Source organism: Echiichthys vipera, assembly GCF_963691815.1.
Source record: "Echiichthys vipera genome assembly, chromosome: 5".
Taxonomy (NCBI): domain Eukaryota; kingdom Metazoa; phylum Chordata; class Actinopteri; order Perciformes; family Trachinidae; genus Echiichthys; species Echiichthys vipera.
The window spans coordinates 21471871-21494813 of record NC_139830.1 but is presented as its reverse complement, the minus strand read 5'-3'; the positions used below and the strand labels follow the sequence as shown (position 1 = coordinate 21494813).

The 22943-nt window shown below is 40.8% G+C and overlaps 1 protein-coding gene across 5 annotated transcripts in view; it reads right to left on the bottom strand.

The window, feature by feature from the left end:
• Positions 1-2409: 2409 nt before the first annotated feature.
• Positions 2410-22943, bottom strand: part of synrg (synergin, gamma) — a 37426-nt gene continuing 16892 nt past the window's right edge. For 4 of the 5 annotated variants that reach the window (XM_083913805.1, XM_083913806.1, XM_083913808.1 and 1 more), the window contains 11 exons: positions 21347-21471; positions 20405-20467; positions 17988-18950; positions 13240-13791; positions 11832-11995; positions 11630-11683; positions 10910-11006; positions 10412-10560; positions 9579-9689; positions 9426-9464; positions 2410-3472 (listed from right to left, as the gene is read on the bottom strand). In XM_083913805.1, the coding sequence (XP_083769931.1) occupies positions 3341-3472; positions 9426-9464; positions 9579-9689; positions 10412-10560; positions 10910-11006; positions 11630-11683; positions 11832-11995; positions 13240-13791; positions 17988-18950; positions 20405-20467; positions 21347-21471 (2449 nt within the window). In that variant the 3' untranslated portion in view covers positions 2410-3340. The remainder of the gene's footprint in view (positions 3473-9425; positions 9465-9578; positions 9690-10411; positions 10561-10909; positions 11007-11629; positions 11684-11831; positions 11996-13239; positions 13792-17987; positions 18951-20404; positions 20468-21346; positions 21472-22943) is intronic. The other variant, XM_083913807.1, reaches the window with a different exon arrangement.

The following is a 22943-nucleotide window of genomic DNA, read 5'->3' as shown; positions in this document are numbered from 1 at the left end:
TTTTCCTAATAATCAATTAATCATTAAGTAAATGTATAAAAAGTAAAAAAAAAAAAAGTAATATTATGAAATCCAAAAAGGCCAAGGTGATGTCTCCAAATGTGGTGTTTGTTCCAACCAACAATCCAAAATTCAAACATTATCAAACAGTATCTAATTTACAAAACAGAGAAAATACTGGGACCAGTGAAATTTTGTCATTTAAATGAGCTTTTTTTGATCTGTGGATGACTTTTAATGTTATCAGCAGAAAGTGAAGCAGAAAGCAACTCTACTCACAGGGGTGAAGGTGATCTTAATGTGCAGGGATAGCTGTTTTTAATCAATAATGTGATCGACTATGGCCATGAAATACCAAGGAGCAGCAGTAAATACAGCACAGTATCACTTCAATCACCCCTCCAGGCCAGAGTGATGATTTGAGCATCACAGACAATAGGCGTGAAGATGACAGGCACAGGCGGCCTGCGTTTGGAATTACACAGCCTTATTCAGTAATTGATTTCAGCATTTGTGATTTTCTGTAATCCCGGTGTTCACCGTGAGAGGAGAGGGATTCATTTTCTGCAGGAAATGAATTAGGGGACAGCGAGAGATAAAATGGATGTCGGAGAACACACCTGAACACAAGTGTGGGAAGGATAATGAGACTGGTTTCACAGAGCCCCCAGACATCTCATTTGATTGGCTGAGCTCGACGGCCAGCCACGGCCCGGCAGGCTTGTTGAAGGAGAATTTATTCCATTTTGTCACAAAATGATGGAGATGAGACTCCTCTGGCCGGAGAGAAAGTACATTATGGAGTAAAGAGACGGAGTTAAAGCGTGCAGCAACATTCATGCATTTGGAAGAGGAAGCTTCTCAGAAAAGCAGGCGGAATAATATCAAAAGCCAAGTGAATTAAATGACTTGCCTAAAAGCTGCAATATGCTGCCCTTAAACAGAAATTAAGGATGAATGAATCCAGAATATCAACAGTAACGTAGACTACCGATGATTTGCAAGGGATAAAAGGAAAAGACATTTTAGGAAGCACACTTATTTGCTATGTTGATTAAAAGTAGAGAAAATTGATACCACTCTCATGTCTGAATGCTACATTTAAAGCTACTGCTGCCAGAAGATAGTTTGCCTAGCATAAAGATTAGAAATGTGGGAGAAACAGCTAACCTGGCTTTGGACAAAGGAAACAGAAGCTCATTGCTAGCACCTCAAAGTTACACTAATAAACACATCTTGTTTGTTTGGGGTCATCCCTATGTTCCCAGCTGGCATAAGCCTATTCCCCTGCTGATTTAATTTGGCATTTAGTTAGGGTTAGAGGTTACGGTTAGGGGGTAGTTTTAGGATCTACATAGGCCTTTCAAGTAGTCATTTTTATAGGTTTTCCAGTCGGCAACTGTGTTTTTTTTGCCTGATATCAGACAGAACTGTCAACTAATTACACCCTGTTTCAGTCAACTCTGTTGGGACGGCAGAGTCTAGACCCAGGTAAATGTTTTTTTGTCTGATTGTTTTAAGGGGAGGGACTTAAACCGTAAAATGGTCTTAAATATAGTCATGGTAACTACATGAATGATACAATTGTATTTTTGGTTGTAGTACAATATTTCATAAAATATACAGATTTAAAGAAAGCTACATCTTACTCCTGATATTCCATGTTCTGCTCTTATTACAGCTTCATGCACTGTTTCGACAGTTCCTGAGCTATGATTGAAAACCAGCAATTACTAACCTAACTCCGCCAAATGGATTGATTTGCTCATTTGTTCAGCATATCCATCTGGGAACTCTCGTTTGGAGATCCTTTGGGAAGGGGAGAAAATACTGGTTGCTGATTGGATAAACCATCTGTCTATCAGGCCAAATCAACCAATCGAATGACAAAGCGTATGACGTACTATCAGAGCGGGGAGGCAAAGTTTAGAAAGTAAACGACATGTAAGTAAAGGATATTTGACATTTGTGTAACACAGATTTACGGATAAAAGGCACAATATCAGGTGGGCGGTTCATATTCCAACAGGAGGATCCAAGAGAGAAAAGCGTTAGCGAGTGGCCAACAGAATTAGGGCTACCGCGGTCTGAAAATGGGTCTGAATCAGGTCGGATTTGCATGTGTTGCGTCAAAGCCAAAACCAACGCTGTTTGGATGTTTGCTTGCCAATCGACTACACATTTTCTCCGTCGAACATTACCAGACTGATCTGTGAGTAAAATACAATGGAGCTCGCGAGATCAGGACGGTCTCAGGAGGCTAATCAATTGCAGCAGTCAATAACACATATAATGTACAGGCATGTATTATAGACAGAATAATCTGACCAATATAATAATCTTTGACACTTTAAATAAACTGTATACATGATATTTATTTACATCACATTCACAGTTAGTCATAATTACAATGCTACAGCATGACACCATAATATACAAGAAGTGCTGTTGCAATTTTAGTTCAGAATCAGTCAGCTTCTTCCAGACGTCCAGCTCAAGTTGCAGACAGCACCAAGACACAAAAACAAAACCGTTAACATGGTTCCCTTCAGGTCCCCAAATCACAAGTTTCCCCCCTATAAAATACACTATTTAAATACTCCAAGAGGTGGTGAAATCTCCTCAACAGTGCAAAAAAACCCAAAGCAGACAATTCAACACAATTCAGGAAAAGGTAAGACACCTGCCTCAGTTTGTACGTTAAATATTTAATATTAAAACCAAAACAGCCAGACAAAGGCGACTAAAATGAAATTCAAGTACAGTAATAGGCTTATGATTCGACAGCTCTGGTTCAGTGGGAGCAAAAGGAGTCGTGAATAAAAATCCTCTCAAACAGAAGCAAAGCAACATATAACATTAAAAACTCAAGATGTTTACAAACTTCTTCAAGTGTGTTTAATGATATTGCACACCTAATAATTTAAATAGAAGTCACGTGATTATTTATTGACTGCAGTGAAAACCAGTGGAAATCATCTCTTAAAAGCATCGCTAGTAGTTGATTTAAATACGACTTATACAGCTGACCGTTGTTTAGGGAATTCATGTGGAAGAAGAAAAAGGTACAATAACAATGTAGAAGGTAAATATTTATACAAATTATATTTTAAATTTCAACAAACCACCAGATTTGAGTGACAGCTTCACCAAAAGTGTGACAAGAAGAGAGATTGCAGAGTAAAAAAAAAAGAAAAAAGCTGAGGAATCCAGTGACAACGTCCTCTCAGTTCAAGGTGAAAGCCTGTGCACTGCGAGGCGTGCCGTCGCTTCACCTATCTGTGGACGTGTTATGTTGATTAGCCTTTGCTGCGTTGCCATGGCAGCCGCAGCCCAGAGCTCAGAGCAGGTCGGGCAGTATGAGGCCGGGGGGTTTGGGCTCCACACAGTTAATCCAGAAATTGGCACAGCTGGCGTGGTACTGGTGGCCCCCGTACAGCAGCTTGAAGTTGTCCGTCTCCGAGTTGAATGCCTGTCAAAGTGAAAGGGTGAGATATTACACACCTGAATCACAGAGACAATAAACCCATCTGTGCACACAGGAGGAAGAGGTATGGACATGGAAAAGGAGTGAGACACTTTCTTATCCCCTTACTCTGTGGTTCTAGTGTGATGCTCTGGCTACTGCTGAAGTAAAAGAACCACTACCAACGCAACTACGATTTAGCAGCTATTAAGATGAAAACGTTCTTTCCTACAGTTTCTATGTCTGAATACTAAAAGTGGGAACCAATGTTAATTTACAGTATTGTTAATATGATTCTTTTTTTTAAGAGCAACACTGCGGTATACAGTTCTGCTTTCATATCCGTGACCCTGCTGTAGATTTCAGCCAAGTTACCCACGAGAAAATCGGCCTCTGGTAACCAAAGGATTTCAATACACATGGATTTGCAAGCATGCAACACCTACTCGGAAAGACTCAACTTTCTCATTTGTTTAAAGTATCATGCATAAACTGTATGCGAGACTTAAGGAATAGAAGGCTAAAAAACCCAACAGCGTATAAATAATAGTTAACCTAAAAAAGGTACAACACAAAGAGTCCAAATAAATCTACAGGATATCAACAATGTTTCCTGAACGCAGTCATGTTCAAACTCGAATAACAAGGATAGACTGGACCTAAGATTCTAGGTCTCTATTGGTATTTCTGTCATTGTGATGGAATAAATGAAATGCACACCACATGACATTGAGAGGGACTAAAAGACACCCAAGGTCTTGCAAAAGTACAGTGCAAGGATTATCTTAATATACCACAGGTGGTGTGTGATAAAGCTGCAGCTGCTTCAGTACAAAACATGACTTTAATATCTAATTAAAAAAAAACAAGCAAAAACTAGAGACCACCTTGTGATGGAATCCCACCAGCAGCGACACCAAATTAAGCCAGTGGTGGGGCAATGGCCCCCTTCCCTCCTACTGTCGCTGTCCTTGTTCGGCCCACACCCATCTTTGAACTCGGTTTCATTTTGATCTCAACTACACACCTGGAAACTTTCATGACTGTATCTTATACGTTGCAATGCTATCGCAGTGACGGTATATGGCCCCAGAGAGAGAGAGAGATGGACATAAAAACACCTGCCAAAAATTCCTCTTTGGTATTTCCTGCTACAGTAGATGTCTCCAGGACCACATTTTGGCATGATGACACACACACAAGGTGAAAACAATACCTGGTAAAAACACTTAAAGTTGTCTCATACTGCATATCAAGATTATGGATCACATCTTTTGAAACTTTAAAGAAATCTTGATGCTTTATCATTGCAAGCTTTGCCTTGAAGCCGTATGTCTAAAAAATGATGATGCTAAAAAAAATTCCAAAAGTTTGATGTTGTGGATAAGATTGTCTGTTTTACAGATATTTAATGACCAAATATGGCCTTTTAGCAGAACAGCTGAGTTGACAAGTGTGGCTTTTTTTTAAACTGTCAAAAATACACTTGCACATTATGCCTCAAGGTTGACCCACAACCCTGCATATCATTGTCCTTACGCAATGTTTTATTCAATAAGAAGGATTTAAGAAGAGTTTAGAGTCTGAAAATATTCTATGTCTCGTCATCTTCTTTTTTCAATACTGGTTAGGAAGTTCTGCCATTGTTGCATCAAGAGTAAGGTTGCCGAACGTGATGCCATTTTCGAAATTGTCATTGCTCTTTAACAGCGGATCATAAAAATGATTTGCTTCTGTGCCTGAAAAACTCAAATTTTGTTAAACTTATTGTTCGAACTCTAATGATCTGAGTACACCGTATAGCTGACGTGGTGATCTGATCCCCGTTTGAGTGCTATGTGTTCAATCAGGAGATGCTAATGTGTGTGCATCCCTGGCGAAATAGTGGAAGCTGAAGCTGCGAGAGAGGAATGAGTCATGTTCAGTGAATCATAGCCTCCCACACAGAAGGAGAGGGGAGACGCATGCAGAAAGCAACAACTGCATACAAAATACACCACCACAGCGCACCACCATTAAGTCATCTCCACCTGCCTGAATGCAGTCAGGAGCGCAGATGCTCCTGCTGGATGAAGGGCTTTCTCACGCAAACTGAATGGCACATTTACACTCTTTTTTTCTTCTCTCGCACACTCACATTTCATAAGCAGAGCGATTTTCTTTTCGGAGCTCTTTTGTGCCCTGGCCTACGACATCAAACCTGCACTTACGGCTGCCAAAGCTGGAAAATGCCAAATGAGAGGCTGGTCACACAAAGACGCGCTGTAATGCCTCCTCCTGTCACTGCAGAGCCTTTCCATTTCAAGCCTGCACTTTTCCCTTCACCCTCGCGCATTCCTGACTTCTTCTGACTTCACCTGTGTGGCAGTGAACGGGGCCAATTTAGTCTGTTTTAACTATAAGCAAGCGGTGTATTATTAAGCCTTTTAGACAGTCAGTAACTCCTCTGAAACATGAATGAGATGCTTTTGAGCTGGTCAAATAAAATTCTAACTATAACTCATAGCTAACCTTCATAGCTGTGTGTAAAGATTAGGGTCTTAGACTGAGCCACTACAGGTTAGATATGATTAAAAACTACCCAGAATCTACTATCTTTACTTCTACTCTATAAGAATTAAAAAATAAATGAGGCATATTTACCCTTAACCTCTTGTTATTGTCTTTAGTCAATGCCTGTAAGCACAAGAGGAGTCAGCATGTTCATGCAATGCCCAGAGCAAAGAAAACACAGAATAAGCAGCAAGCAAACATTCAGATCAGCTGTTTCACCAGAATAGAGCTTCATTTCCCAGGTTTATTTGTGAGTGAACACATGAAAGAATGCAAGTTTCTATCTCTCAGGGCTCCGACACATTTTCCATCTCAGAATTCAAGAGATTTGGCCTTGATTGATCTGAAATATTGACTGAAGGTTTGAGTCAGTGTTGAGTATGCTCACAGTAGCAGATCAGCGCAGTCTATCTTAGCTAGGCCTGTCTCAGATGTATAGTGCCATAGCACTTCTCTTGTAAAGCTCTGCTTGTTAACACTGTGATGTTTGTCCAGTTTTAAAACGCTTTTGCCAAATAAATCTCTCCAGCAGATCCTACAGAACCAGTTTTATGTCGAATACATGGTCATGAAATGCCTTTTACATAAAGGTTAACTTCAACTTCAACACAACCGAGTCCTGTTAAACAGTCGGCCAGATGTCTGGTTTTCTGCTGCTGTTTTCAGCTGCTCCAACAACAAACTGGGCATCTTAGCTGTCAAAGCAGTTTTACTTTTAATTAATTTCCATTACATTCTTGCATTTCAGAACTGCTTAAGACCGAACACCTATGTCTACACAGACTGATGTTGAGCCACGTTTGATTCCATGTTTACAGCATTCTGTGTTTTTGAATTGTGTATTGTTTCTGATTAAAATGGAATACATCATGGATGATTTAAATCCCAAGTTAGCAAGTCATCCCTGCTTGGTTTGATTAGCTCATGTTACTATACACAGCACTGTCACTTCCAGTGTGGAGGCTGAACAGAAGGGGTGGTTTTAATGGTGTTTTTTTTCCCCCAAAGCCTGTGTCATAACCAATTTCACACTGAATACCATATTCAAATAGACTATCCTTTATCTGGTGAAATATTCTTTACTGGGAAAAATAGCCAGAAAATCTACAAATAAATGTTGTGTTCTTCTTTGTTCTTTCCAGAGAGATGTTTTGTCAATTTCAGGCCTGGTGGTAATTTATTTAAGTGTGTAGGAACCCTGCTAACCTGAGGCACAATACAGCAAGCTGATACTGACAGGCCACCAAAAAAAATCACAATTGTGAGGAGATGGGATCATTTGGGGAAATAAACTGACAAAGCTGGAATCCAAACTTCTGTCAGCACTGCTGTCATACTTCCTCAAGTAAAATCTACACAGAACAATCAATCCAAATCCTTGAGGCACTTCAGAAACCTGCATTAATATCAATAGCCAGAAATGCTAAATTATTCAACTTAGAAATCCTTTCCAGTGCTTCTCCCTGTAATTGCTCAAATTAGCATTTATCATTTAGCAGAAGCGCTGAAGCATCATTAGCTGAAAAGTATCACTTATGATAAAACATAACGGCTGCTGCCCTTGAGTGACAAACTGAGATGAGATGAAGATGCTGCAGGTTGCTCATCTCTGCCTCCTGGCCTCAAGAAGAAAAAGAGACAACACAACTGATACCAAAATAATCGGCCCCATACCAACAAGGTGAGACTGACATTCTCACTGAATGTGAGAGTGAAAATGATTTTTGGCTCCATTTGTGTCAAAACCTTTTTACGGAATCTTTTGAAAGACTCAAATTTACAGCATGATATAAGCACGAGCCATTAAGCTCATCTGCTGTCACATTTCTTTGATGCCACATCAAGATCTCCTCCCTTCAGCACCTTTGGTTAAAAAACAAATCAGTACCTCTTCACTACAGGACAATGCTACAATGAGCGCTCTCTGCTGTAGCCAAAGCTGTTCTTTCACTTGATTATCCTCTGAGGGGTTGCTATTCTCCACTTGGCTTTTATTCCTTCTTACCAGTGTGGCTCTGCTAAAAATGCAATTAAAAGATGGGTTATTAATCTCATGCTAGTGGCACAGAGACAAAATAAAACTGCATTAATTTCAGCCTGCCTCTATGCACATCAGAGTGAGAGGTGAGAGAGTGTGTGTGCAGGTCTATTGTCAGCTATACTCCCTGCTTCTGACTAATGTGTAAACCACATCTGCTCGCATCCTAGATGCCTCTCACTCAGCCGTATCTTGCCTGGACCATCCATCTGTTTCTGGCTGAGCAGCAGAAGGAACACGAGAAACAATTAAAGACACCATCCTGTCCTCTAAACCGCAGGGTCCGAGAATACCATTAATGGCCCAAGTCGATTATGGCACAGACACTGTAGGCGACATATAGCAATTCTGCGCATTGCACCCCTTGCCGGTGTAAGTAACTGAACACTTATCCGAAACACTTATGGTTGTTAGCTGTAAGTGGCGAGCTGAGCAGTTACCGAGGCGACAGAATAAGAAAATGAAACCCTTCCAAGACAAAGTGACGACCTCAGTGACCTTGAAGAACCAATCCCAGAGTGCAAGAACCCACCCTGAGGTGCCAAAGTGACAACTCTCCACTCTCACTTATTTCAAGTGCACATTATTATCCTGAGACCTGGCTTTTTAAGTCTTTTTCAGTATAAAAGTTGGGACTGATTGTTAAACCCCTCATCTGAATAGTTGTAAGGAAATAATCTGTTGATTGTCCAATATGGCTTAGCAACTGTAACTAGGCATGTCAGGCCTGTCAAGCACTGGGTTTCTTCACATGATGAATCAGTATGTATGGGGCTCCATTACGAGGGAAACCGGCATTATAAGGGTTTGGAGGGGGGTGTCTTTTTTTCAAAAACAAAAGAGCCAAAGTAAAGTGTGTTCATCTCCCTTAAAGTAGGCATTAGTAGTAGTAGTCATTAGTATGTCCGCCTAATTAGCTCACTGCCTACAGTAAAGTCAGCAACCAAGTGTTAATTCAAAAGTCAAGGAGCTTATAATTAACTGACTTCCTTATTTTGTGGAGTTACAGGTTACATTAAAACGACCAGCATATCCTCTTTCCTGCTATTTATTAAAGTAAGAGAAGTTTACACTCCAACTCAGTCATTACAGACTGCATATGTGGCTTGACAGGCATAGCAACAGTAACTAAGAGGGTTGGGGCTTAGCGATCGGCCAATTGAAGTGTAATTTTGTCTGAATGTCTGTATCTGCTACAGTGTGTGTCCATGGAGACAACTGTTGTTCATCTATAAGAGTAGTGGAGAAAAGTGAATCCTGTCACTTTAGCCCCCTGCAGGGCTTGGCAGTAAGAGAAGAATAGGCCCCCCGAGGCCCCCAGTGGGAAAGAGTGGAATGAGATTTGGTTGACAGTTAAATGTCTCATACTCGTTTAAACAGACGTCCAATAGTGCTTTCTTCTTTGTTCTGCAAAATGTTTCAAAGTCAAAGAAATGTCAGTTGTTATCTGCTGTGTATGAACATTTATGTAAAAAAGTTTTCAGTTATTCTGTGTGCGTGTGTGTGTGTGTGCGCACAAACCTTGCTGCGAGCATCAACGTTGAGCAGACACACCCCGCAAGCCAACTCCTTGGCATTCTTGATGCCGTGCCTCAGAATACAGGAGGAGAAATCTAGGGAGCTTTCATCAGGCTACGCACACACAAACACACACAAACACACACAAATTTACTTCCTGCTGCAGGGCAAAAAGTGGTCCTTTCTATTATTATAATAACTGCAGCGACAAGTCTGCATACATTAAACATCTCTGAGCACCATCAACTTTTCATAAAGACTGCTTGTCTTCAGCTATTGTGGAGTTAAACAAACAATACCAATACATCTTTCAAGGGAAAAAAAGCTTTCCCGCATGCTTAAATTAAACATTAGTTCCGTTTTGTTTTCTCTCCCTCCTCGCGATAGTGTGTGTTATCTGCTGCAGTGTGAAAAACAATATTGCTCCTCTGCTGGCTCTGTGGATGAGGACAGTCCACCTTTTTAGAGACGGCAGCAGACAGCTGGATAAATTAATCTATACAGTCCTTATCATCCCGTTTGATCTGAACACTGACCTAACGAAAGGCTCCAGCTACATCGCAACCAAATCGATGAATCATTGATGTTAAGCTAATGGACCAACAATATTGGATTTGCTAACATTTCATCATGTAATTAGCAGCCTTCCTATTGTGAATTGACCCACAGTGCTCTACTTTCGGGTATACGTGTACCTACAACAGAAAAGTTTAATGTCTGGTTTATAAAAGAAGGCAGTGAAAGCAGCTTCAGCACCTTTTTTCTGTTTGGGTATTTAATGGTATAACTGCCCTGTGCTCTGGAATATATACATATATGTTTTTTGAGCATCTTACAGCGAGCTTGGCCAGCGACATGAAGCCCATAAGGTTGTTCCACACGCGGCTGATGTCCTTCAGCAGCTGTTGCAGCTTCTCTGAGCACACGGCTGTCGCCTTGATGCCCAGCTCCACGCGCCTGGTGACGCGGTACACTTCCACCACGCCTGTCAGAGAAAATACACACGCACACTTATCACAAAAAACATGTTTTGTTGCTCCTTTTGTGCCATTTTCAAGGGAGGTTTTCACAGTATTCAGTCCCTCACTGCGACATGTATGCCACTCGGAGCTCATTAAAAGCAGAGACGCACAATAAGGGAGCAGGACCTTGTCAGACCGGACAGAGATAAGCCGTCACACCAGAGCTTGTTTTAATCTTGTCCTCTCTATCCTTCAGAGGGTGTAAGGCCACACACGGGGTTCTTTAACAGCCTTTTTTCACACTATACAGCTAGACCTGGCTTGTTTATGGCGGTGTATGTGCAGGAGCATGTGTGGCTTGTGATTCCTCACCCAGCAGGTACTCCATGCCCTGAGCAGACTGGATGACCTCGGTGCAGACGGAGGAGCTGCTGATGCCATTTAGGATGTTGTTAGCTTTGGTGATGACCTTATTGTGGGAAGACAGAAGCCAACGTTATGACATACAAACTGTATACATATATACATTTTCATCACAATTCTAACCTCTTCCCAAAAAATAAATGTCTTCACCGGTTGTTTTAAGTTTTTTTTAAATGCTCTGCTGAAAAAATAACCACAAGGTTTGATTTGACACATACTAGTTTTTGGCCAAGAGACACTTTTACTGGGATTGGCACCATCATTATTTGTGGTGTTCTATCTTTAAAAAAAAAACTTTCAAATGTAAGCTGTTTCAGTCTGTTATAAAGCTGAACACACCGAAACATCAATAATAAATATTTCAGTGAGGATTTCTGTCATTTTTATTCAAATAAAGTTTCCCTCTGATGCACCTGTCACTAATCATGTGTGCAGAGACTTTTTAAAGGACACTTTAAAATCGTTTTAAATCTAAGTCATAAAAATGTGTTTGCATGGGGGGAACAAAATTAAATCTCCAAAAAAATGTGTTTGATAATAAAAATGCCCTCAGGTTGTAAATCCTTTCAGTGCCTTTTGGTTATCTTAATTATTCGACTACGTGTGTATTGTCACTCTCACAATTAAGTCTCGCCAAGGGATAAGGTCAGGACACAAACAAATACAAACCTCCAGAGCACTTTCCAGACACCTTTGCCACTCGTATGCGTAGCGCTCGCTCTCCTGCAACAACAGAGCACAAAATAATGTCAAATGAACTGAGGAAAATGTCTGTATTCTGTAGCCTTTCACAGTCCTGAGTATTGTGTTAGAATCTGGTGGTTGATAACAGCGCTAACATGTGGTGCAGTCAACGCCACGCCGTCCTCACCTCCACCTCCCCAGTTAGATCCTTGTACTTGTCCCTGATGACAGGCAGGGCCGGTTTTTCGCTCAGAGTGTTGGATCGGTCTCTGAAGGGCTGCTCTGGAGCTGGAGAAGGGGGTGAACGCCTAATCTCCTTGTCCCCTAAACTGTGACTGCGTTTGTGGGAGCCTGAGGCAAAGCGAGAACCACAAAAACATATAAACCTTTTTGCCTTTTCAGTTCAGCCACCCATGTCGAGGACTCATTTTGAGATATGCACCTGTTTGTTTGCAATCATTATGCTTCTATTCTGTTGTGGCTAATTCCTCCCGGGCAAGGACAGCATGAGTAAATACTTAATTTGTGACAAACATAATTACGTACAAAAAAACAGAGGCACAAATATGCAGATATGAATTATTCATAGCGGTGGACAAATCCTGGCAGGGTACCACAACAAATATAGGCTATTCCAGTGGGGCTGGCAGGTAGTGTGTAGGTGTGTGTGAGGGAGAATGAGTGTTGTCCGGACACAGGTAATCTACCCCTCTCCCTGAACTCCTCCACCACCCGCAGAGACATGCGTCATCCTCCCTACAACGCAGAAGCTCCACCATGATCAGATTACTGTTATACTGGGCGAAGAGGAGAAAGCAAAGCTCTCTTTCTCCCATAAATACAATCCAGCACAGGGAGATAAATCTCTGGGGCAAATGGGCTTTTATCACAGTGCAGGAAAATGCTGATAAATTATTTGTGGTACATGACACCAGCAAACAGCAGTTAAAAAACAAACAGCCTTGCAGTGGATATGGTTAATTTGTGCTCATGGATTTGTTGGCCTCTGCTAATCTATCTCACCAGTCACTGCTACTAGTGCAGAGTTGTCATCTCAACACTGCCATCTAATGTCTGACAGCTTTATTACAGATCTGATGGGCCTAACGTGGGAATGGGGTGGGAGAAGATGCTTGAGCAGAGTGTTGTTGCACCATTTTAGGGCCAAGGGTTTAGATTTTGCCAGTGGAGTCAAAGTCTTAATGAAAAACATTTAATGTCTGGCCACAATTTTAATATTAAATCCCTTTATAGAGCTGGAACAAATGCGTTAATTAAGTGATTAGTTAATCCACAGACAGTAAAGTAAATGTTAGAATCTGCTGATTTTCTCTGTTTAACATCACTGTATAATTTTGGATTCTGGACAAACCAATTAGAAAACATCATCATTGGCTCTAGTAAACTGTGGTATGAGGCTTTTAATATGTTAAATACATTTTCTAAACAACTGATTTCAGGGCTTCATTTTCTTTACCTGCTAATTATTTTCGTGAAAAATAGTAAAAATTGCAAATCAAAGAAATATAAGTGAATGGTGAAACAAATTGTTATTTCTATCACACATTAGATTCAACATGACAATTGTGACTCACCTTGAACAGACAAGTCAAAGGTCGCCAGTTCGTTCTTGATCATCTCCTCACTTGACTTGACTTTGGTCTGCGCGCTTGCTTTGAGGAAGTCTGACTTGCCAAACTTAGGCTTGTCCCCATGGAAGGCTCCAAACTCATCAGAGGCCTCACTTTGGTTTCCCTCTGAGCTGCCCTCAGCGGTGGCGGCGGGAGAATCGGACTTTTCCGAAACAGTACTTGCAAAGTCTCCAAAGTCGTCCTCATCATCGACACCTCCCTGGTCGCCGGAGCCAAAATCAGCAAAAGCTTCAAACTTCTCATCTGTGGATGAGCTGTCCTCAGTGGGGAAGGAGGTTGTGATTTTTCCAACGGAGCCGCTTGCGATGTTCTCGGTGCTGCCAAAGGTCAGTTCCTTCCTCTGTGCTGGCACTAAAGATGGAAGGGGAGGTCCTTCAAAGCCCTGCGACTTTCTGACCTCACCAGGCACACATTCCTCCCGGTCTGACCAGTCATAGCTAGCCAGGGTGCTGAGGGCAGACGTTCCAAAGGGGTCAAATTTCATGTCGTCTCCTTCTGTAATGACAACACAGACATACCGGTGGTTCCCAGGATAGCACAGACGCTGTCATGATAGGAGATTAATGAGCCTGAATGAAGGAATGAGATATCTGTCGGATCATCAGTATGTCACTTATCTACGGTTGAAGTGAAATCTCTTTTCCTCACTTATATTTCCTAGTGTCATTTGGCCCTGCAGACAGTTTTAATTGCCCAGGTTTTGATTTCTCTCTCTGACATTTCTGCTTCCATTCCATAAAAGGGAGTTCAATGAAATTTTGTTTGCGGTGATCACGGGATTGGGAATGAAACTCAAAAACTAAAATAAAATCATCTCTGCTGCATTCTCAATAGTGGCAAGAATGAGAGGACCCCCTTCATATATATTGCACTTTAAAGATGTGAAAACAGATTCTGCAATACACAGGCAATCATGTGACGCTGTAATTCAGAACATTTACGATGCCGAATTCTTCATAATTATACTAGTGCCTGACTAATTATTGTTTTGCAAAAGTAATACATCCCTTCATCCACATTTTTCAGAGTTCTGTTTAATACATTATCTCACAAAGTTGTTTTGATGTCTGAGCTGAATCATGTTTACGAGAAGAAAATGATTGCCGTCATTTTACTGAAACACAAGGAATACTAACAACATCTTCCCTAACAATATCAGAGTTGATATCTTTATACTAAATGCAACCTGAAGGATATTGTTATTTGAGAACGACTTCAACAAAAGATCTGTCCTGTCATTCTTTATGTCCTGTTATTCTTTCTTGCACACATTTAAGTATTCAGGTCTCCCTCTCAGTTACACACACACACACACACACACGCGCACGCACACGCACACGCACACGCACATGCACACACACACGCACACACTTTGTTGAACCCTTCCTATTTTGCATCACAGAACCCTCAGGTACAAAAAGCAATTTGTGAAATTGACAAGGACCTAACTGCTATAAGCCTTGTGTCATTAGATCACTTTACGGCTTGTCAAGAAAAAGGAAGGAGAAAATAAGACGGTACGCATTTCAGCAATACCAACAGTAATATTTATTACGACAACATGAGTAGAGAGAAAGAGAGAAAGGTCACAAAGTACTGTGAAAGAGGTCTATCATTACAAGAGGTTTGTCAAACTAACACTTGTAAAATTAGATTTCAGTCATTTAGAATACAAGGTCATGCAGAGTCAGGGGGAAAAAGGCAGAAAACAAACACGGAGAAGTTAAACAAAGATAATCCGAGGATATAGAAGCAGGAACCAGAATGAGAAGGCACATTCACAGACTCAAATCAGTAATTCTGGGGAAATTACAAATTTTTGTTTTACCATTAGGATGTAAAGAAACAGGTGTTTTGGAAAATATATGAGTACAGAACACTTGAAAAGCCATGTTAAAAAGATAAAGATAAAGAACAAGCTAAAGGCAGGAAGCATTAACCCTTTGAGGACCTGAGGGGAAAAATTGGTAGAGTGTCCCGAAAAATCAATGCTCGTCTGGAATCACTGTATACAGCTCTTTAGGAGCAGTAAGGACTTAAAAGCCACAATTTAAGAGGCTGCCATTTTTATGCATTTACAATTATAAGGATACAATTTTAGTCTTTTATTCGAATAGCAGAATCAAGGACGATCACAATATCTGCATGTAAAAACATGAAGTGATCTTGTTCAAGCACTCAAAGGGTTACAGAAAACAAAGAGGGCCATCCTTACACCTGACATCCCAGAAAGGGCCTCAATTACAACCAATCACAGATGCAGAAACAGAATTAAAGAGACAGTATCCCTTTTCTCTTGCTACAGTGATTGTTTGTCAAAGCAGGCTAATGTGCGCAAACTATTATGCCCCCCTAAATAACAGCACGTCATTATTACTCAAGACAACAATGTTTAGTTTGGAATGTTAACCTAAAATATTTTAATCTTACTTAATACTGAAGGCTACATTTAAATGACATAGTTGGCAAATCACATTAAGATTAAGGAGTCTTTCATAATCAGAGATCATATTCCTGTAATAAAAATACACTATCAAATCTGTATGTATACATTTCTTCCTTTGATAAAAACATCAACTTGCAATACTGTTATGCATAAAATGGTATCTTGTATTATGTTCTTGTCAATTTCACAAATTGAAAAGGTAGGCGCACTGCAGCAAAAAGCAAGGCAGGAAGGGTAATTCTAACGTCATTATGTTCTCAGAGAGCCAGACCGTAGAGCCACACATGATTATTCATGCTGCAGTACCACAGATAACGGTAAATTAATAAATAAAAAACTAAAATCTGATTCCTCAGAAGGAACCTCACAAAAAGAAATACTGTCTCTTTAGGATTACGTACATGTCCAGAAACACAATGCAAAGCATGGTGAGGTGCTCAAACTGCTCGGCCTGCTACACTTTGACAACAGGTTAGTTCCCGAGCTCTCTGAGAACAAGAACATCGGATAAATAAGGGTGAAAGGAAAAGGTGGAGCAGCTGTTACAGTAGTGTAAAAGCTTATTAGGAATGTATCGATGTTAAACTGCGCACTTTTATCAACAGTGACCGTTTTGCTGCAGCTTCATGGACTGTTTGTTTGAACACATCATCTTACTGTCAGTACAGAGGGTCCAGTTTTGGTTTGACCACTGTACAAAAACTGAAATAAGGCAATGGGGATGTTTACATTTATGAAAATGTATCAATTCCTTAGATGAAATCAAATGGTATACGTGTGTTTTAAGTGATCGAACCAGTATGTTGATATCTGAAAGCTGTCAGTGCAGAAAATTGAATGCATGAGTAACCTGCACAAAAGCGTTTAAAAATGTAAATGTTTTGTGTTGCAAGGATTTCCACTATCAACGGTCACATGCAGTCTCCAGTTAAATTAAGAAATGGTCTTGAATGTTTGCTGTGAAACATGAGCCATGACATGGAAGGTAATATGCTAGATGAACTAATGATGAGCACTGGAGAAGAGGAGGAGGAGAGGGAGCGCTGACATGAACATTACCTGATTATTACCAAAACTGGGTTGATTTCCTTTTAATGAATGACCAAATGACAAGTTATTTTTATGTAAACTTTAACTCCACTTTCATGGATGTTAGGTAGGGGAGAAAAAGCAGACACACTGATAAGGAAACATCCCATAATAAGAGGGATCCAAATAATACTGCAGGGTAAGTCTGAAATACTGCAGGGTAATATAATAACCGACGTTCACAAAGATGCAAAAAGCACACACTCTCACTCAGACATTCTGGCGTGGAAATTGTATTGCATCCAGCTATGATGCACCTACCATCCCAGCTGCTGTTCTGACACAATTCACTGTTGCCCTATTTCAAAATAGCTTCTTTCCTGTTTTCTATTGAAGGAAACAATCCATTTTCAGCTAATCAAAAATATATCACCCACAACCCAAATGTCAACAGTTAAAAAGGTGAATAATGGCTTACAGATAATGCCTTTGGTAAACTGAAGCCTATTGTACGAAACCTGTGATTAGAATAAACAAGAGGGTTGTCTGTATTCAATTCAACCTCTGTGTTTGCGTTGCATGACACACACATGCGTGCGCACACACACACACGCGCAGACAGATAGACGGACAGACAGACAGACAGATAGACAGACAGACAGACAGACAGAGACAGAGTTTGACCTGCGGAGACACTGAAGGGAAGTGCGATGTCTGCCGCTGCAGCGTGGAAAAAACAAACAGACAGCTTATCCGAGTCAAACAGACAGCAGCCGGGGACCTCGTCTATAAACTATGACTGCCAATACATCAGAACCAGGCACTCGTCATTTGTAAATAAATAGAATTATGGGCCAGGACCTTTCTGTCATTACAATTAGAATATATGTATGGGGGGGAGGGGGAGAGAGATAAAAAGGAAAGGGGGGAAAGAACTAAGGTTTTAAATAAAAAAACGTAAATAAATAAGCTGAGATGAGATGATGAAATGTAGAATTAAAGATATGATGTATCTTATCTGATATGTTATCCGTGTAGTGTTACGTCTGTGTTCAGTAATTGAGCATATTCAATTAATTTAGGACCTTATTACTTGCCCTTTGACCCCCTGTTTGAGGGTCACAAGTGGGCACTGAGGATGAGAGGCCACTGCTGGCCTTGGGAATTAATACTGTGTGGACGGGGCCTCACCAGAGCAATCGCACTAGTTCCTCACCTGTAGCGGGGGGCTGGTGGGCTGAGAGACCCGGCAAATCCAGAGAGCTGTCCGACATCACATGTTTCAGGTCTCCGCCCATGTCCGAGAGCTTCATGTCCAGCTGCACTGAGAGTGCGTCCTCGGAGTCGTCCTTTCCTACACTGCTCCCCCCGATGGATGGGAGGTCAAGGGACTTGACAGAGGTGGAGTCCTCTTTGGCCTGTTTGAAAGCAGCCACCTTGTCCACCAGAGTCTTTTCCGAGGCCCCGAGCGCTGTGCAGAACTTTGAAGACTGAAAGTCGGCAAAGTCATCCGTGTCACTCTTGAGAGACGAGAAAGAGCCACCACCACTCTCCTTAGCATCATCGTAGGCAAGGCCTCCCTCAAGAGACAGCTGTTTGAATACGTCGTACTTGTCTGAGCTCTGCTGAGGCCGCAGTTGAGTGGAAGTCTCCCCTTGGACCCCTACGCTGCTGCTCTCGCCTTTAGGTTCCCCACCAGAAGTACCAAACGCCATGAAGTCTGCAAAGTCGTCCTGCGGTGCTGCCACAGCTCCTCCTGCAGCTGAAGCTTGAGCTGCATCAGAGGATGAGCCAAAGAGGGCAAAATCACCAAAATCCTCTGCGCCTGCACCTGGAGGTTTAGCTCCACCTGGTAGGAGCACTAGAGAGGGGGGCACAGACACTGAGGGGAACGGGCTGGGTTTTGTCTCATTGGGGGCAGGAGCAGAGGGAGCTATAGAAGAGAAAAGGTCCAGGTCAGCCATGTTGAGAGGATTTTTGGGATGAGAAAGAGACACTGATGGCTGTTGCTGCTGCGGTAGTTGTTGTAGAGACTGAGAAGTTGGGAAAGCAGAAGGAAAGGCAGGCTGAAAGATCTTGGATTGTTCTGAAGGGTCTAGTGGAGAGATGCTGTCGGCGGTTTTAAAGTCTGTGAAGCCATCATCAGTGCTGACAGACTTGAAATCTGCAAATCCTTCCCCTGCAAACCAAAGAGAACAATTTAAGATTATTAAAAAATATGTATCAAGGGAAACTGACAGCTGCACCGGCCATGATTCTGTAATTTTGCATCCTACAAGAAAGGAAACGGCTGGATTAGTTATGATCCAACAGCCTTCTGATGAACAGAGTGTAAAATCAACGGCACACATCACTGCACAAAAAAGACGTCATCTAAAAGACATATACATCCGCACTACCATGCAAAGAACTGTTCACACTGGAACAGAACATGATAAAGCAATTCTGAAAAAATGTCCATCTTAAGTGATTTTGTATCCTTATGTCTTAAAATCCCTCCACTTTCTAAGTGAAAATTTCTTCCAGTGAAGTCATAGAGGTAAACTTCCTGCAAATGGTTCTGCAGCATTTTTGTTTTTCAGTTTTTAGAAACAAGTGTCACGTGTATTTTAAAATTAAGAAGAATAGGAAAGATACAGTAGTCTATTACCATCAGGAATACGTGTTAATTAAATTTTTTACTAGTTACATCTGGCTAGATTTGTGTGTTAATGTCAAATAATGTAACCATAAATTTGCGTTAATATTAGTTTTTATACCATATAATAAAGCGTTAATACTGAATGGTAAAGATTAGGTCACTACATATTTTATAGAATATGTGATAAGAAAATGTGATTCAGAAATTTTAAGTAGTCGTAACTGTTTTGACTCGAGAAACATTATATACTGTGGGCTGTTTCACATTTTTGTTGATGAATTAATTAAAATTCAATAGAAACTGAAATTACCAGTTAAGATGGATGTTTATTTGCAATGAGAAAACTCCATATATGCTTTAAAAAGAGCAGCAAAAACATTTTAGCAACAGAATATTTTTGTCTCAAATCTTTTGAAACAAGCTGCTGGTATAAACCACAAAGAAAAAAAGTCAGAATGCATTCTTGAGTTTCAGCGGTTGTTAATCCACTGCGGTATAATATATGCATGGACTGAAACCGAGAATCTGTTCACACTGCTGGTGTATAGTGGAAAAGAGATAACTAATGGGCTCATTAAGGAGATGGAGCCTGACAATGCCAAGGAAAGGTCACCGCAAAGCATGACTTACTGGAGTTGTAAGAGCTGTCCCCATCGGAAACTGTTCTAATAAAACAGGGACGGGAAACACACTGGTATAAACACTGCAGGCTTGCAAAACAAGATACAGTGTAAAAAATGGCATTAAAATACGGCATTGTATTGACCCGACAACTTTACCTAAGTTATAATACAATGCTTAATTAGAGGGAATCACACACTAGGGACCATCTCAGAGCCCATAAGGTCATCTCTGTCATTTGGCAAAGAGGTCAAAGAAATTTGTCTCAGGATTACTCAGAAATGTATCCTAAAAACCAGAGATTTTTGTTGTTGTTTTTTTTGTTGTTTTTTTGCGACAGAAAGGCACTTGAATGTAAAGGAGTTTCTTACCGACTGGTTTCTTGTCAGCAGGTGGCTCAAGCTGTCTGAACACACTGTATTTGTCTCCCGTATCTGTATCAAAGCACATAAAAAAGACAGGGTATAAGTATGAACATACTGTAAAATAGAACACATTTTAAAACGGTAACCAGGTCTTGTCTTTATGCAGTTTGCAATGGAAAACTAGTACTGTATGTTTTGTCCAAGGATCACTGAGTTTATAAGACGTTTCCATGAATGCAGGTGCACTCTTTAAAACTGCTTTGGAAATGTTTCCACTGCATTACTATTAAAGCTGGCTTCAAGTTGCCATAGGTAACATTAAAGTGAAATTCCGGCATAAAATCATCCCAGGGTCTTTTTCAGCAAATACACACATCAAATAAGCCATAGAGACAATTCTTTTCGTGTAACAAGTATTAACTGAGATATCCCTGAGTAGCTAACGGTCGAATGCAGCCTAAACACGGATTACCTCGGGCAGCACGGTGAACGCATTAAAATGGCTTTTTTAACCACTAATACTGCTCAAAATAACACCAAACTTGAACCTGGAGTTTATTTTTATTTGATGAGTGCATTTTGCTGAAAAAGACCCTGGGATGATTTTACGCCAGCAATTTCAGGGATCAGTATTTTTTTTAAAGTTAAAAAAATACTGGATGGAGGTGAATAGTAAAGGATAATATATTAGTTAATTAGTTAATTAATTTGAGAAACAGTGTTTGCACTATTCGTCAGCGGTGTCACTGTAAAATGTGTGGAAACATATATGAGAGATGAAACATTAACTGTGAAACCAAGTTGGTTTAAACAACTTGAGATCATATTTGGTTTCCCTCCCTGATCTACTTTATCTTTTCCTCCCAGGGTTTATCTGGCTACAGCATTTCATGGAGAGCAGATAATATTCTTGAAGTTCTCACACCCTATGTGAGGTATCGAATGTACCTGAGGCAGGGGGTGTAGGCTCTGCAGGCTGATCCACAGACAGCTGCTTGAAGACAGCATACTTATCAGAGGATGTTACAGAGGTGGACGAGGAACCAGACACAGGAGTCAGCATGGCAGGCGCACTGCAGGGACACAAGAGCTATGGTGAGACGTCAGGAAGAATGAGGTTCAACGGCAGAGATTAATCCCCAAATGCTGATTAAACATTTGCCCTGGGCTGGAAAAGTTTGGCGAGCGAGTTTGTTTAAAGATTTTTATCCTGCGTAGCGTTAACCATTATGGTGACAATGCGGATGGAAGCTGATGGCGCTTCACTCTATGATAATCTATGACTTTGCTTTATTCATGGAAATACTTAAAAAAGGCCCCTTCCCTACTTCCCACTCCCCTAATTTCCGTGCACTTATTCGGACCACACCCATCTTTGAAATTGATCTACATTTTCAACGACACACCTGTCACGGTTCTTGACTGCATCTTTGCATGGTTGTGATGATTTGCGGTGATAAAAACTGGCAGCACACAGACATAGAAAAGTACTCAAAACCGCCTCTGTAGTAGTTCCCGTTACAGTAACTCCCTTCGGGACCACATTTTGCCATGATGACACCCACCCTACAGCTACTGGAAACTGGTTATTACCAGTAGCTTCATCTTAAGGCTACAAAGGGAAGCGAATGTTGTCATAGTATGTATTATGTTCTGATGCCCCTATGAGATACAAAACAAAGCTCAACATGTATAAAAATCTAACTTTACACTGAAAAAGTAGCAGATCGGTTGACATACTAAAATCAAGCATTAAAGGAAATCGTTAAGATCACTTTCCAGCTATTAGTTTCCTCAAAGTCCTTTCCATGGAACACATCTGACAGTTAGTTATGCGTACCGTTTCAGGTTGACAAACCAACATGAGTTTTTGAGCTGCTTCTTTAATTAGACAGCAATCTCAGACTGAGGGGGATTCTTCTTCCATTGCTGAAACAGTCAGGAGTGAATGTTTTCAGGGGAAAAGAAATGATAGAGTGCCTATACCACTTAGATGTGAAACAATCATTCTTTCTCTTTGTCCTTCAACGGATAATTGCCTTTCAGCTTCCTCTCCGTGAAAGGAAGTTCTCGGAATGTAGTAAAAAGAGATGAGCTTATCTACTGTCCAATGAAATGAATTAATTAGGAGATGACCCAAACTCATTGCTATTCTACGGAGGTTATAAGAGATATTAAGACAGTGTGTCTGACCGTTTCCAAGACAGACGATGCAAGACACAAATATGTATATGTAGAATAAATCGGCTATAAATAATCAACAAGGGCTGAATATTAGACCTTCATCACTGCAAACATTTACTACCAGTGAGAGGGCATAGGCGAGAGAAATAACAAACACTGAAGATATACAGTGTTTACCCTACCATTATATAAGGGGGGACGCCTTCCCCCCCAACACCACCCCCTGTCCCCATTGAAAGTAAAGTTAATTTTATTTAATTGTATTTCTTAAATAGCGTCGGATCCCAACAGAAGTCATAAGGATCCCTTTCTTATAGAACATCTCTATACCTTGTCTTTTTATCAAGCAAACTAAAAAGCC